Below are 16543 nucleotides of genomic sequence, written 5' to 3'. Positions count from 1 at the left end.
AGAAGCCCCAAGTTTGCAGTTCTCTTGCGCTGGGTCTATTTACTACTATGCTTCAGTATTTTGTGCAAATGTTACCATTGTATTTTAGAGACACTGGAGATTTTTCAGAAATTGGTGTGTTTAAACATATGGAATACTTGTAAATTCATTGTTTTAATGCACATTGCTACAGAATTAGCTTACTGTATATAGCAGTTACTGTATATATCACATATGTAGAGTGTGTGCAAAATCTTCCAAGTTTATTTTTGAATTGTTGCAATATAATGCTTTTTTTTAATGCAATGTTACTTACAGGCAAAGCCAAGAGAACCCCCATAGCTTTAGTATATGCTAAACTATTTATGGGTTTTATTGAAATTGCAGGTAAAGTTGCTGTACCATGTTAGCCATGGGTTTTATTGAGAAATGTTTTATCTTCAAAATTGTTTTGCAATGGCACCACCTGCTGTTAAAAATTTATAGATATTTTTACAGTTGAGGTGCTACTGGAATTTCTTGAATTCATCAATCCTGTAGCTTCTATGATTATATTTAACTCTGTAATAAGTATGTTATCTGTTTTTCTGGGGGCGGGGGGAGGATGCACAGAACACTATTTTTTTTAACAAATAGTAAAAACAGCAAAGAAGAGAATACACATGAAACAATTAAAAGAGGTAAATGAATCCTGTAGCAATTTATTTTGTACAATCTCATAACAGCAAAGGTAACCAATTTTACACAGTTGGGAGCACAGAGTTAAATACTAAGTTTAGTTAAATGCTTCAAATGGATATAGGTTTTTAAACATTTTTGAAGTATACGCTGAATATTTTAAATTCTAAAATTGACATTTCTAGTTTATTTTAGAGAATGTCTGTATGTAATAGTTGATCATACTGGGTACAGGGATTTAGAGAACTTGGAGGACTGCGCTGGAGGATGGGATACAGTTACACCAAAACATCAGAATAAATATTTGAGCAATTTTAAGTTGTGTGCCCAGAATTATATTTGCATTTAAGCAAAGCACAATTAACCCAAAAAAAGTATTTTTATTTTGTGTATTTTGTAAATACTTTGTAAATATACCGTAAGCTTAAAATACTGCTTCTTACAACATTTGCATATCAACTGAGAGTTAATTAAAAAAAAGGTTTAAGCAATTAAGTGATGATATGGGTTCATTTTATGAGTGTTGACATATCTATAGAAAAAAAATCGAAACTAGGGTCAATTCAGTTAGGAGCCTATTATCCTGCCTGTATGTTTAATAAAGTGTGGGATGACCAAAGGAAACCTGCACAGACTCAGGAACATGCAAACTTCTTGCAAATACATCTCAGATCTGAATCGGACTGAGGACAACAGTGAGCCACATTGAGGTCTCAGTCAATGTTGTGGGGAAGGTACATTGTTTTATCAAAATCACCGTATTTTTGGAACTACGGCAGTATAAAATACAGCCTGAATCTTCATGGTGTGCTGGGGATTATTGGTCATTATTCCCTAAATAACTGACTTCTGATGCTCAGTTAAGAGTCAGAATATAATATCAAGGTGCTATATTTCTCCAGGGCATCTGGTCCTAGGGATGGAACTGCTGCATTGGCTAGGAAATTTTGTATAAAATATTACTATAACTTTAAAAGCAATGTTTCCATAATGGAGTTGACTGTAAATGGAAGGTTAATTTTAGGTTGATGTCATATACACTATAACATTTTCAGACTGAGAAGGCCAGTAGTGGTGTTGTTAGGCATTACCTATTCAATTCAGAAAGAGGCAGCTTTAATAGTGTTATCATTTATTATTATTTGGTATCTTGAGAAAATATTCAGATAATCCTAATTGTCTTTATCACAAGAACAGTTGAGGTTCAGAAAACAACCTCTCAAAAGTCAGATTGGATTAAAAAAATGTATAGCTACTTTTAAAATAGTAGAATGAATAGGCAAACACGTGATTTTACAATGGCCCATTAAGTGTTGAGATGTTGAGAGGCCTGTTCAAAAAATTAATTGCATTTTATTTCTAATTTGCAGCTTGCGTTAGGGGTATTTCAGATTGGCTTCATTGTCAGGTATTTGTCAGGTCCATTAGTTGGTGGATTTACTTGGGCAGCTGCTTTTCAAGTACTTGTTTCACAAATAAAACAATGGCTTAATGTCCCTGCAAAGAACTACAATGGAGTGTTCTCAATAATATATGTAAGTACCTTTTAACCCATATGTAATGTAAAAATAATCTTATTATTCATAGCAATAACATGTAATATTAGTTTATGTTAAAAATGTGTAAATATGTGTTCTGTAAGAGGGATAAAGTCTACCCTTGGACAGCATGACAGTGTAGAATACCAGAATCAGTAATTGAATGGGATCTGCTATACAAAATGCTTGAAACCTGGGTTTTTCAGGATAAGGTGTTTTTCCTTAATTTGGATCATCATACCTTAATGGGGTTATGTAATAAAAGGTACAATGTTTGCCCAGGAGCAGTAACTAATAGCAATCAATAAGCAAGTGGCATTTACTGGTCACCTGTTTAAAGGCAAACATCTTATTGGTTGCTATGGGTTACTGTTCCTGGGCAAACTTAGTGCCTTTTATTACATATGGGGGTAAGTCTGCTAAAAATGATTTAAACATTAAATTATTCCAATAAATTTGTTTTGCCAGCAGTGTGGATTTATGCAGCTTAGTTGGGTCAAGTACAAGCTACTGTTTGATTATTACCGAGAGAGAGAGAGAGAGAGAGAGAGAGGGTACAATTAAGAAAAGGGGTGAAAATAGCCTGTCTGGATTTCCCCATTTAGAAATCTGGACATGACTTTAAAGTGAATGGTATGGTGATCAGCCAATCTTGGATTTCCAAATCATAACCCCACCCCCTGATGTCATAGACCCCCAAAACATCTTCCGCCTTGCCCCCACTACTCACCCTGCCCCTGACGTAATTTTGCCCCGCCTGGACTTTTCCACTACAAAAGTTGACCACCCTAAACGTCACATGAATATACATTTCAAATAAACCATGTATCTCTGAATTCCAACTTGAGAAACGTTTATGTGAAGTACACAGAACGGTATCAACAGACACTTTCTTTTTATTTTTTTCTTCAGACAATTATAGATATCTTTTCTAACATCGGCAAGACCAATATAGCTGATCTGATTGCTGGAATTTTAGCTTTCATTGCATGTGCTGTTGTGAAAGAAGTCAATGAGCGATACAAACATATCCTTCGAATACCAATTCCTATAGAAATTATTGTGGTAAGTTATCATGCATACTTTCATATTATTTCTATATTTATTTTAATGTTTATTATTCTTTATCTTATTATTCTTTGTTTATGCTGTTTATTTTAACAATAGACAATTGTAGCTACAGGGATTTCGTATGGAGCAAATCTGGAGAAAGTATATAATGCTGGAATTATAAAGAGTATTCCGAGGGGGTAAGAGAATATCTTATATATGTTAAATATATATATACATACTATTTTAAAATAACACTTACCTTTTGTCTAATGTCTGAGTGCCCAAAAGAAAATGAGTTGATTATGAATGACTTCAAAAGATTCCTCTATAATTATATAAATCTGGTGTGCATTTCACAAACAGGAGGGGTTGTGGGAGCACTCCAAGTAAAATATATATAGGTACAATAGAATTGCAACTGATCTGGTCTAATTAGATACAAATACTGTACACAAAAGCATACACGTTCCAGGGTCCCGTTTCATTGGTAATTCATCAATGCAAGTGCATATACCTTTACCTTCAAAAACAGGAGTTTTAGTTACAAAGTTCTGATCATAAAATTGACAACCCACCTTTACATGTCAAGGTAAACTCCATATGGGGATCCTAACCATTTATGAAGGTCATATTTTTCATTGGCTGGCATCTCCATACCTGATTGCATTTCATGAGAAAAGTGTTTTCTGACCTGGGCAATCAACCAGTCACAGGCTTGATACTCCCCTACCATTAACCTTTATCAGAGATAAATTGCCAAGACCAAAACATTGTTATGACAGGCCTTTTATTGGAGAGAGATCATCCAAAACAAAACAAATTTTTTTAATTAAAATATAAGCACAATGGAAGTGCAGATTTTCTGCAACATACAGGGGTTTTCAGTTACAAAGTTATGATCATAAAATCATACAAAAAAAAACAACTATACCACGTAACGTGCATTTCAGACGTATGATGATAAAGGGATTGCTTATCTTTACATTAACATTTGGGGGCAGATTTATCAAGGGTCGAATTTCGAGGGTTAAAAAAACCCTCGAATTTGACCCTTGAAGTAAAATCCTTTGAATATCGAATTCGAAGGATTTTAGCGCAAAAGCAAAAGCTTGAACGATTGTAAGCGATCGATCGAAGGATCGATGGCAATTTATCTCTGATTTAACCAAAAAAAAACGTAGAAAAGTGCTGGGGAAGGTCCCCAAAGGCTAACATTGGACTTTGGCAGCTTTAATTAGGCAAAGTATGAAGTCAAAGTTTTTTTTAAAGAGGCAGTACTTTGATTATCGAATGATCGAACGATTTTTACTTCGAATCGTTTGAATCATTCGATTTGTTAGAATTCGATCTAATTTGACCAATTCGATGGTCGAAGTACCCAAAAAATTACTTCGAAATTAGAATATTTTTTGATTCAAACTATTCACTCGAGCTTAGTAAATCTGTCCCTTGGTATGTTATAGAATGTTAATTCTAAGCAACTTTTGAACTGGCCTTTATTTTTTATAGTTTTTGAATTATTTGCCTTCTTCTTCTCTCTTTGCATATTTCAAATTGGGGTCACTGGCCCCATCTAAAAAACATAGGCACTGTAAGGGCTCAAATGTATTGTAATTACTACTTTTTATTACTCATCTTTCTATTCAGGCTATATCCTATTCATATTCCAGTTTCTTATTCAAATAAAGGCATGGTTAATAGGGAAATTTGGACCTAAAATTGCAAATTGGAAAGTTGCTGAATAAAAAGCTAGATACTACAAAAACTGCAAGTAATAAAACATGAAAACCAATTGCAAATTGACTCAGAATATTGCCATCTACATCATATTAAAAGTTAACTCAAAGGCGAACAACCACTTTAAGTTAATCACTACTTTACAAATGAATCCACTGGCAGCTAGGCAGGTCTCATTTAGACAAAAATTTCCTATGTTATTAAACAGAGAAAATTCTTAGCACAGATATTGTGGTCAAAAGTTTACAGAAAGTATTTTCAAACCATTTGTAATATAAATGCAGTTGTTTTAACCAAACTTTCCAGCTTTTAAAGTACTGTATATGTATTCTCTATTCAATATCTACTTCATTTATACTTGTATGTAGGGATGTAGCGAACGTCGGAAAAAAAGTTCGCGAACATATTCGCGAACTTGCGCAAAAATGCGAGCGGTTCGCGAACGGTTCGCGAACCCCATAGACTTCAATGGGAAGGCGAACTTTAACATCTAGAAAAGACATTTCTGGCCAGAAAAATGATTTTAAAGTTGTTTAAAGGGTGCAACGACCTGGACAGTGGCATGCCAGAGGGGGATCAAGGGCAAAAATGTTTCTGAAAAATACATTGTTGACACAGCGCTGCGTTTTGTGCTGTAAAGGGCAGAAATCACACTACGTCACTCAGGTGATGTTTCTGGACACGGAATGTGAAAAAGCTCACACAGCTAGGTGACACTTGGTTAAAGACTGGGCAAACAATGCCTGCAAAGGCAACGTATACAGTAGTGGATACGGAATATATTATTGCTGCTGTAAAAACATCACTCAGGTGGTGTTTCTGGAGACGGTATTATTATTGATATTTAGACAGAATGTGAAAAAGCTCACACAGCTAAGTGGCAGTGGTTTGAAAATGAAGAACACACTGGGCAAATAATGCCTACAAGGTCAACGTATACACTACAGCAGTGGTGGATACGGAATATATTATTGCTGCTTGAAAAACGTCACTCGGGTGGTGTTTCTAGAGACGGTATTATTATTGATATTTAGACAAAATGTGAACAAGCTCACACAGCTAGATGGGAGTTGTTTGAAAATGAAGAAGAACACACTGGGCAAACAAGGCCTACAAGGTCAACGTATACACTACTACAGCAGTGGATACGGAATATATTATTGCTGCCTGAAAAACGTCACTCGGGTGGTGTTTCTGGAGACGGTATTATTATTGATATTTAGACAGAATGTGAACAAGCTCACAGAGCTAGATGGCAGTGGTTTGAAAATGAAGAACACACTGGGCAAATAATGCCTACAAGGTCAACGTATACACTACAGCAGTGGTGGATACGGAATATATTATTGCTGCTTGAAAAACGTCACTCAGGTGGTGTTTCTGGAGACGGTAATATTATGGATATTTAGACAGAATGTGAACAAGGTCACACAGCTCGATGGCGGGTTGAAGAAAACAGTGTGCAAATAATGCCTACAAGGCCAACGTATACACTACTACAGCGGTGGATACGGATTACGTAAAATATATGAATGCTGCTTGAAAAAAGTGACTCCGGTGTTTTTTCTGGAGACGGTAATATTATGGATATTTAGACAGAATGGGAACAAGGTCACACAGCTCGATGGCGGGTTGAAGAAAACAGTGTGGCAAATAATGCCTACAAGGCCAACGTATACACTACTACAGCGGTGGATACGGATTACGTAAAATATATTATGGCTGCTTGAAAAAAGTGACTCCGGTGTTTTTTCTGGAGACGGTAATATTATGGATATTTAGACAGAATGTGAACAAGGTCACACAGCTCGATGGCGGGTTGAAGAAAACAGTGTGCAAATAATGCCTACAGGGCAAATAATGCCTAAAAGGTCAACTTATACACTACTACAGCGGTAGTAAAATAAAAAAAAGTAAAATAAAAAAAAATGAATATTAAAAAAAAAAAATTAAAGTTGGTGCTGCTGAACTACTAGGAGCAGCAGATTAGCACACCAGTCCCACTCCCCAACACTGCTAGACTAATAGCACTGGGCTCTTATAGTAGTAGTAGTAGTAGTAGTAGTAAAACAACAAAAAAATAAATAAAAGCAGTCCTTACAAGGACTACTGTTATTGCAGCAGTCAGCAGATGAGATCAGAAGCAGGACAGCTGCCCACTGCAGCTACATACAGAGCACTGCAGTAGAAGGTAGATTACTAGCCAGCAAAGCTACCTAAGCTTAAATGTCCCTCAAACCCCTGCAGACTTCTGTCCCTCCAATAACAGAGCAGTATCAAAACGATTACTAGCCAGCAAACTTTCAACTGTCCCTGAAATCACTAACAGGCAGCAGCTCTCTCCCTACACTATCTCTTCAGCACACACAGGCAGAGTGAAAAAACGCTGCAGGGCTTCGGTTTTTATAGGGAAGGGGAGTGGTCCAGGGGAGAGCTTCCTGATTGGCTGCCATGTACCTGCTGGTCTGGGGTGAGAGGGCAAAAAAAAGCGCCAACAATGGCGAACCCAAAATGGCGAACGTCGCGCGACGTTCGCGAACTTCCGGCGAGCGCGAACACCCGATGTTCGCGCGAACAAGTTCGCCGGCGAACAGTTCGCGACATCTCTACTTGTATGTTAAATTTTTAAACATATAAAGCCTTATTTATGAACTTATGTGCAAGTACAAAGTGAAAGTTTCGATGCAAATTGAGTGAACTTTGATGTTATTTACAAATTGTACTTACAGATTTCTACCTCCCGTGACTCCGAATTTCAGTATTTTTTCGGAACTCATTGGCTCCGCATTTTCCATTGGAATAATAGCTTATGCAGTAGCTGTGTCTGTGGCAAAAGTTTATGGTACTAAGAACAAATATCCAATTATTGGAAATCAAGTAAGTACTAGTTATGTCATTTAACACCAGAAAATGACTTAATGTGCAGTGTGTGCAATGGTTGGTGCCTTACAAAAAATGTAGTGCTGGTGTTTTCAGCTCAAAATGCACAAGAGCTGACTGTTTCAGGTGTTGGGAAGTGGCTTCGGGTCTACAATGTGCTCTGTGTGTTAAGCAAGAATATGCAAGTGTGATCTCCATCAATTGCTTTTAATTTTGCAAATTTTTTTCAAACTACAGTTGGATATTTTCAAAAGAATAAAACCTGGTGAGCTTTTTTTTTTTAAAATGTGGTTTAAAACAAAAACCATTGTTGGGGGAATTTCAATTGATGCAAGAAAATGTAAGAAAGATAAAAATCTCTCTAGATTTTTTTTTTTGTTACTGTGGATTGCCAGAACCAAGCTACAAATGGTAATACATATAATATCCCTAGGTACCAATCAAACTTGTTTGCCTGTTGTTAAAACTGTTGTTAAAATCTTATAGTTCTTGCTAAAAACTGGTAATAAAATCTTTACAAAACAGTTAAGATAGGTGGATTAAAAGTTGAACTTTTTGCATTGCTTCTTTGGACTTGGAGATGCCTTTGTGATGTATTCAGGGTGTTTTTTTCAATTTCCACTTAGGAATTTATTGCACATGGAATTAGCAATATGTTTGGTGGTGCCTTTTCATGTTTTTGTTCTTCAACCGCACTGTCCCGTACTGCCATCCAAGATAGCATAGGAGGGAAGACTCAGGTGAGTACTAGTATGTTGCTTGAATTTTGTTCTGTAGTATCTTTCTCAGTAAATTTACTTTGTTTTAATGTTGACAATGTTGTGAACCTTCTAGTTACAAGTATGAAATTCATCATGGAAAATTTTGGGGTCTAGGATTTCCAGATAAGGGGGTTAGTATCAAGTACAAAGTACTGTTATTACATTAAAAAAAGAAAATCAGTCAAAAATAATATTTTCAGAATAAAAAAAGGCAATACAATATTTTCTAATTATCTGGATAATGTGTTTTTGCATAATAGAACTCATATTTGTTTAAAGCCTAGAATGGGACATTATCTTCTGTAAAGCTACCCTCCTGGAGGCCTGCAGTCTTGATATGGCCCTCTAAGATTTTTTTTATGGCCCCTAGACTGTGTATGAGCTCCACAGATCTCTAAATTGATATCCTCTTTTTATTATAATCTTCTCCCTAAAGTCATAATTGCTAATTACACCCTCTGCCATGTAAAGAAGCCACTGTTACTGTAAAATTTCTTGCTTTATAAGTTAGGGTTTTTAGCTCTGAGCCTAACCCTGAAACCTGAAGAACTTGTGGGCCATTTTAGTCTGTTCTTTATCCTTTGACCTGTCTGCCAAGGATGACCCTGTCGGGAGCACAAGATATTGCCAACATAACCTCTGGGTCACAGAGATACCAACTGCAACAAAATGTTCCATCTGAAGGACGCCGTAAACCCCATGTCTAGTAAATAATTAGCCCACTATAACAAACCAATCAGACAGGTTTGATCTACAGACGCTCTGCCCACAGGCAACTATTTTTATTAAAAAAATAAATAAAAGTGAAAAAAATAAATCATCAGTGGTATTTATAAATGGTATATTTGCTTGAGCATAAGTCTGGATTCACCAACTCCCTAGTGTAAAAGGTAATTTGCTTAGAGGTGGCATATTCCTGTAAGAGTACCTGGTGGTCTAGTGGTCCCTGGTGGTCCGGTGGGAAGGCAGCGGGGACGTCCACAGGACCCGAGTGTGCACATCCATTGTGCTCGGTCCTTGTTCCGTTGAACATGCATGTGCAGTGACGCCATCGCATGCGGCACAAAATTCTAATATTTAAAGGGGCCATGGGCAATAACACACTACCCAACATAGGTTCTGTTTTCTTAGTTCGGGGTTAATACTTCAATAGGCAAAAATAGTTTTAGGAAAATTGAAATCTCTTTAAAAGGCACTAACAGACAATTGTGCCCCTTAAAGGGGATGTAAAGGCCAAAAATAAAATCCCATTTTTACTTTCTTTAATGAAAAATAAATCTATCTCCAATATACTTTAATTAAAAAATGTCTACCATTTTTATAAGAAACCTGACTGTGCAGTGAAATTATTCCCCCATCGCTTTACTTGCTCTGACTGCTTGTGGATAGGAAATTTCAGATGGTCTCTATCTGCACTGCATGGAAATGACCATACTTTCAAACGGCAGGGGGGAGCCCCCCACCTTACTTCCCTAACCTCAAGCAGCTTTGTTTGTTTCCCTGTAAAGCAGCGGGTGACTGTTTAAAGATTTGTATCCGCAGACCCAGTGCAGTCTGCATATTCTGAGTAATAATCAGTCTTCTGTATCGGCTTCTATGACAGATATTATTTTACTTGTGCTGATGATCCCTAAGCTTAACCTCCCAACTGAAGCCCAGACCACACTGAGCATGTGTGTAGTCTTGCAAAGATGTTTAACATAGTTACAAGATGACAGACCCACCCCCCCCCCCCCCCGTGGCCAACTTTGAAAACATAAATAATTTGTTTTATTAGGCTTCTGGTGCAGTAAGTTCATGTTTATATTTAGTATACAAAATACAGCATTTCTATCATTATTCTATTTTAGACTTTAGTTCCCCCTCCAAATGTAATTAGCAAAAGTTGCACCTTTTATAACACCTTAGGATGTTAGCTGTTTCATTCTCTTTTAATGCCACATGTACTAATTATAATGATGAATGCTATTTACTGAAAGAGTTATCTGTATTAACAGAGATAAAACGATAAACACCAACATTTTATACACTTGCAGATTGCTAGTCTCTTCTCAGCTGGTATTGTGTTAATTGCTATTTTGGCAATTGGCAAGCTCCTTGAACCCCTGCAAAAGGTGCGTATGAACATTCACTAGTGATTGCACATGGTATCATGGTGGAGGATTGAAATGCATTATCAACCATGGTTTCTGATAACTCTGTGTACATTTGTTTCCAGTCTGTGCTGTCTGCCATTGTCTTAGTCAATTTAAAAGGGATGTTCTGGCAGATCCAGGATGTACCACGCTTATGGAAACAAAACAAATGGGACTCGGTAAGTTAATAAGTCAATTAGTTTTATCACTCTTGTTTCTGAGGAAAAGAAATTAATAAAGACGTTAAAAAAATGTAATTACTACCTGATGCCGGGATTTTCCACTTCACTATTAACTAGGAATAGTGGGAATTTGTTTGGACCTCTACATTTAAACATAGACAGTTCAAAACTGCAAAATTCAGCACAATAAAGCAGGTATTGCAATACAAAATCTGCTTGGTTTTAGTCGCCCATAGTAACTAATTAGCAGATAGTATTTTATGTTCTACTCATTAAAAGCAACATCTGATGTATTTGTATTTTGAAATGTATGACTTCCCCTAGAACCTGAGAAAGTGTGTAGGGGAGGTCGACTCTTCTCTGAAGAGGAGTATGTCACGTCATACTATTATAATAAATGCAGATATTCAGTGAAGAAAGGTTTATTGCACATAGTTTGGTACTCTCACAATATTATCAATGCTAACAAGGGCAGAGGGCAACATGCAATTTTGGATGTAAATCATTGTTTTGTAGCCACAGTACAGTATCTTCTCATAATTACAGTATACTTACAGTCATGAGGGGGAGATGCAAATGACACGATTTTTGGAGTCTGACTGTATAATTTCCAACAAAAGGATGTCTGCACGTGATTCTCTAGGCCAAAGAAGATGCAACTAGTGACACTGCCTACTGTAGGAACCCTCAAGCTATCCAAACTACGATAACAGTAGCTCTAGGGTTCACCAGTGTCAGTAGGTGCACTTGTGTATAATTTGCAACAGAAGGCAGAAACTATGCAGAAGTGCAAGGAGTGGCTTCAGACACAAGTACCTCTAACGAATGCTGTTAATTCACGTTATGGTTGCAAATATTTTTTTCTGACTGTAACTGTAATTGTGGCTGTAATTGGTCTCTATAGCTTATTTTATGTTAATGGCTACATGTCACTTTGTTTAAAAATTTGAGAAAAAGAATACCCCGTATTTCCCAACGTTTTCAAATTGATCAATCTATTTATAATTTCATGGAATAGCATAAACAATAATTAATACCAGTTAATTAAATTGAACCACTTAATTACCCTCGCAATCAATTAATACTGAATTGAACCAATGGGGTACCCTCCAATCAATTACTGCTGAATTCATTAACTATTATTAAATCATATGTATTTTTAACCAATAAATGAGGAATTAAAAGAATAAAATTATGTTTCTCAATATATAGGAAAAAACCAAACTGTTACAAGGTTAAAACCAAAGTGTGGTTGGTTTTAGTGACACACACTTTGGTTTTAACCTTTTAACGTTTTTTTTTTCTATGCTCTGCATTCATTGCCTCATATCTTCCTCTCTTCCTTGCTCCTATGGGTCCTTGGATTTGTGGTTTTTCAGGGAAGGTAGCCACTTATCAACAGATAGGGAAGATAATAATTGTGACCACAGTCCTTGATGACTTCTCCAGCTTTGTGGTGTCCCAAAATTAGCAAACATCGACATAGATCTTATGGGACAACTCCTCTTTCTATGAAATTCTTTTTCCTATCCTGTATTTCAATGAATTTGAGCATGAGTTCTAATTATTTTGTTTTGATTAATTACTTTGTATAGCACAAGTCACTTTAATTATAAGAATTCACATTTTAACTAATTTAATCTAATTATATCTGGCATTTTACAGTGGTGGGGAGAACTTGAATATATATAAAATCAGTCTCTTTAGGAAAACGCACAGAGCACTTTCTTTAATACAAGAAAGACACTCATTGATTAGTATAATTTATTTATTTATTTTTCCATTTCATACCTATAACAAACATGAATTTATAACAGTAAATGAACTTAGCAGCAATTCATTTGGAGGGCAATTAATTAAGTCGGTACTAGCACAGAGCACTTTTATTAACACATGAGAGTAATATATTGAGAAACATAATTTATTTGTTTCGTTCCTCATTTATTGGTTGAAAATACATATGATTTAATAATAGTTAGTTAATTCAGCAGTAATAGATTGGAGGGTACTCAAATGAATCAATTCAGTATTAATTGATTTTGAGATTAATTAATTAGTTACATTTAATTAACTGGTATCAATTATTATTTACACTATTCCATGAAATTATAATAGACTGATTGATCAGTTTGCAAAAAGTTGGGAAATACGTGGTATTCTTTTTCACTTATTTTTAAATATTTTGGATATTCTGACATAGTCAGACCCCTGTTTAACCCCTACTCAATCAATTAAGCTATATTGCAGGTAGATCGATATCCAATTTAGTACATGTCACTTTGTCACTCTTTTGATACAGTATATTTTGTAACATTATAGAACATTAGAATTATGCTTTTTACATTTCAGAATTTCCCATTAAAGTAGAAGGAAAGTTGACACTGGACTGGGTTTATTCACAGCGAACACCACGTCGATCCTCTTACTGCTTCTTTTTTCTTTGTGACAAAGCTGGCTTTACACTATACTGCACATGGGTTGGCCCAGTTGCCTAGAAAAAAAAGCAGCAGAAGAGGATTGCTCCATGGTGCTCACTGAACAATCAGTGAAGTTTTCTGTTAGCAGGAGCACTGGCCCTAAGCATGAAGTAAATGATTACCTAGGCACCCCCCCCCCAGTGATCCACACTTTAATTCTAGTTTAAGAAGGCAATAAAATATTTAATCATATGAAAATTACCTAAATAATCTACATGACCAAAAATATCATTGATTAATGCTAGTGAATTTTGGTTTCAGGCTATCTGGGTTGTTACATGTATTTCATCTATTATCCTGGGACTTGATTTAGGATTATTGGTTGGTTTACTCTTTGGACTATTGACTGTTATTATTCGTGTTCAATTGTAAGTACATTTTTTTCAATATGCAATGGGCCTGTAGTACATGGATTCATACAATAGAATTTATTAGTGTGGTCAGTTAAAAGGCATAATAAAACTGTCATGTTTATTAAAATATATATGGCATTTTATTGTTGTTGGATGGAAGTCGCTAATGACAATGGGCAGTTCTGGCCTAGGAAACTCATACATAATAACTTACTAAAAAGATTTGAATTCTCATTGCATGTTTTTATTTAATATGACAGACTGAATAATATATATAAATTATATTTTCAGTGTAAATATATCATCGAGCATGAATTATCCATTTGTTTACCATTTATATCCTTTATTTTGAAAATAAATTGAGATGTCTCTAACAGAGCTTTCTTATATGCCCAATCCTCCATATTATGTGACTAACATTTTCTTGCTTACATACATGCACACTTTACATGCTTAGATACCACAAAGAATGTTTTAACAGAGAGGCTCCTGAAGTTATATAACTTCAGGAGCTTGTACAGTAATTGTTAATAACAACAATATCCATTAATAAAATTCGAGAACAAAAAAGAACTCAATTACGAAGTCACCAATAACATGCTACAGCCTATATATTCTATATACTTGCGCTTCTAGTCAGTTTGCCAGTTGTACCAGCATTAATCCATATGGCGCATTGGTACGTATACTCTGGCACAAGAGCGTCCTGCACTTTACACCTACCTTGATCAGGTGGCAATAATAGATAATAGACAAGGATAAATTCAAAATTATAATGGGACAGGCAGGCAAAGGAGTGTATAAATTAACTTTGTGCTACATTATATTCATCGTGCATTTTATGCATATATGATTGTTATTTAGGTGTGTAGCTGATTCATCAAAAACTCTCTCAATTCCAGTTTTATTTCACAGAAAACTCGATCAAAATGAGTTTTTATATTTCACAACTCGAATTCTCAGAATCAAGTTTTTTTTCATTCGAGTCTTTTCTTAAAGGGGAACAATCGCGAAAATTAAAATTTAATATAAGCTTCATCATACTCAAATACGAAACTTTCTTAATACAACCAATTAAATATTCTGTATCATTTCTGAAATAATCAAGTTAGTCTTCACTATCCCTCTCTCAGCATCTGTTTCTCTTCATTCCGTCTTCTTGCAGGAGTTGGGTGTCAGATACTCATTGACAGTTAGATCCAATATATCTTATAGGGGAGGTCCATTTGCCTAGAAGATGTATTAGAGCTCACTCTATTAAAATCACCAGGCAGCATGTCTCTCTATATTCAGGATTTGTGCAAAAGGCCACTATTTTGTTTTTTTTATTTTGTTTTTACTGGAATCAGTTATTTGAGTGAGCTCTAATACATCTGCTGGGAAAGGAAGCCCCCTATAAGATATATTGGATCTAACTGTCAATCTAACACCCAACTGCTGCATGAAGACAGAATGAAGAAAAACAGATGCTGATGGAGGAATAGTGAAGAGAAACTTAATTATTTCAGAAATGGTACAGAATTTTTAATTGATTGCATTTAGAAAGTTTCTTATTTCGGTATGATGATCATATGTTCAATTTTCATTTTCACAATAGTTCCCATTTAAATAGGAAACCATTCAAGTGTGAGTTCATTTGAGGTAAAAAAATCTAACATTCGACCTTTGATAAATAACCCCCTAAAAGTCACATTTTGATAAATCTGCCCCTTAGTCTAATTTGCACAAATGAAATACAACTCTGCCAAAATTAAAAATTGGTTTATTTGGATCTTAAGAAATGTATATAAACTTAAAGTCAAACTATGAATATCTGACTTTCTTTCAGCCCCTCCAGTAGTTCTCTTGGAAATGTCCCAGGCACAGATATCTACAAGAATGTCAAGATATACAAACATGTAAGTATTCATTCAATCTCCATAATATGTATTGTTTTAAATCATCTTCTATCCTTAAAAAATCACAGTCAGAAAAAAATGACACTGGGCTTGGCTGTATTCTTAAATGTACTGTAAGCAAGTACTGAGGTTTTGGCAGACTTGTGTATCTCTTTTCAAGGTTAATTACATTTAATGATTTTATGGCCTATTAACCATTTGACAGATTGAACTAAAAATCCTCTCAGGAATAAACTGATTAATATAAACCTGTAGCTATAAATAAACTTATAGGTATTTTTAGGTGAGATTTGGAGTGAATACTTATTTGCTGTCCTAGATATTCTGTGAACTATGGCCGAATGGCTGATTCCGCAATATATATATATATATAAATATATATATATATATATATATATATATATATATATATATATAGTTCAATATATAGTTCAACGTGTATATTGCACACTCGCTTAAAAGCAGTGATTAAGCTGTACTTGGTGCGTTATCTTAAAATTATTAATATATATATATATATATATATATATATTAACAAAAAGAGTCCGCACACCCAGGTCTTATGTGAAGAAAAAAGTGGTCGTTTATTCAATGTTTCGGCTCAGCTACATGAGCCGTCCTCACTTCCTGAGGACGGCTCATGTAGCTGAGCCGAAACGTTGAATAAACGACCACTTTTTTCTTCACATAAGACCTGTGTGTGCGGACTCTTTTTGTTACTTTATCGATACTGATTTTGCAGTTCCAGCACCTAGGCATCCATTTTGTGTTCTGGGTGCACCGACCAAGCGCTGTTTATATATATATATATATATATATATATATATATATATATATATATATATATATATATATATATATATATATATATA

At 35.2% G+C, this 16543-nt stretch overlaps 1 protein-coding gene across 1 annotated transcript in view; it reads left to right on the top strand.

Moving 5' to 3' along the window:
- slc26a4.2.L (solute carrier family 26 member 4 gene 2 L homeolog) overlaps positions 1-16543 on the top strand; it is a 33709-nt gene that overhangs the window by 8163 nt on the left and 9003 nt on the right. Inside the window, exons 6-14 of the mRNA XM_018251712.2 lie at positions 2028-2192; positions 3108-3260; positions 3363-3445; positions 7715-7862; positions 8492-8605; positions 10663-10740; positions 10845-10940; positions 13682-13788; positions 15602-15671. Of these exons, the coding sequence (XP_018107201.2) occupies positions 2028-2192; positions 3108-3260; positions 3363-3445; positions 7715-7862; positions 8492-8605; positions 10663-10740; positions 10845-10940; positions 13682-13788; positions 15602-15671 (1014 nt within the window). The remainder of the gene's footprint in view (positions 1-2027; positions 2193-3107; positions 3261-3362; positions 3446-7714; positions 7863-8491; positions 8606-10662; positions 10741-10844; positions 10941-13681; positions 13789-15601; positions 15672-16543) is intronic.

This window comes from Xenopus laevis, chromosome 3L (assembly GCF_017654675.1).
Source record: "Xenopus laevis strain J_2021 chromosome 3L, Xenopus_laevis_v10.1, whole genome shotgun sequence".
Classification (NCBI taxonomy): domain Eukaryota; kingdom Metazoa; phylum Chordata; class Amphibia; order Anura; family Pipidae; genus Xenopus; species Xenopus laevis.
Note: the sequence above shows the minus strand (reverse complement) of the source record. Positions and strands in the feature narration are given on the sequence as shown.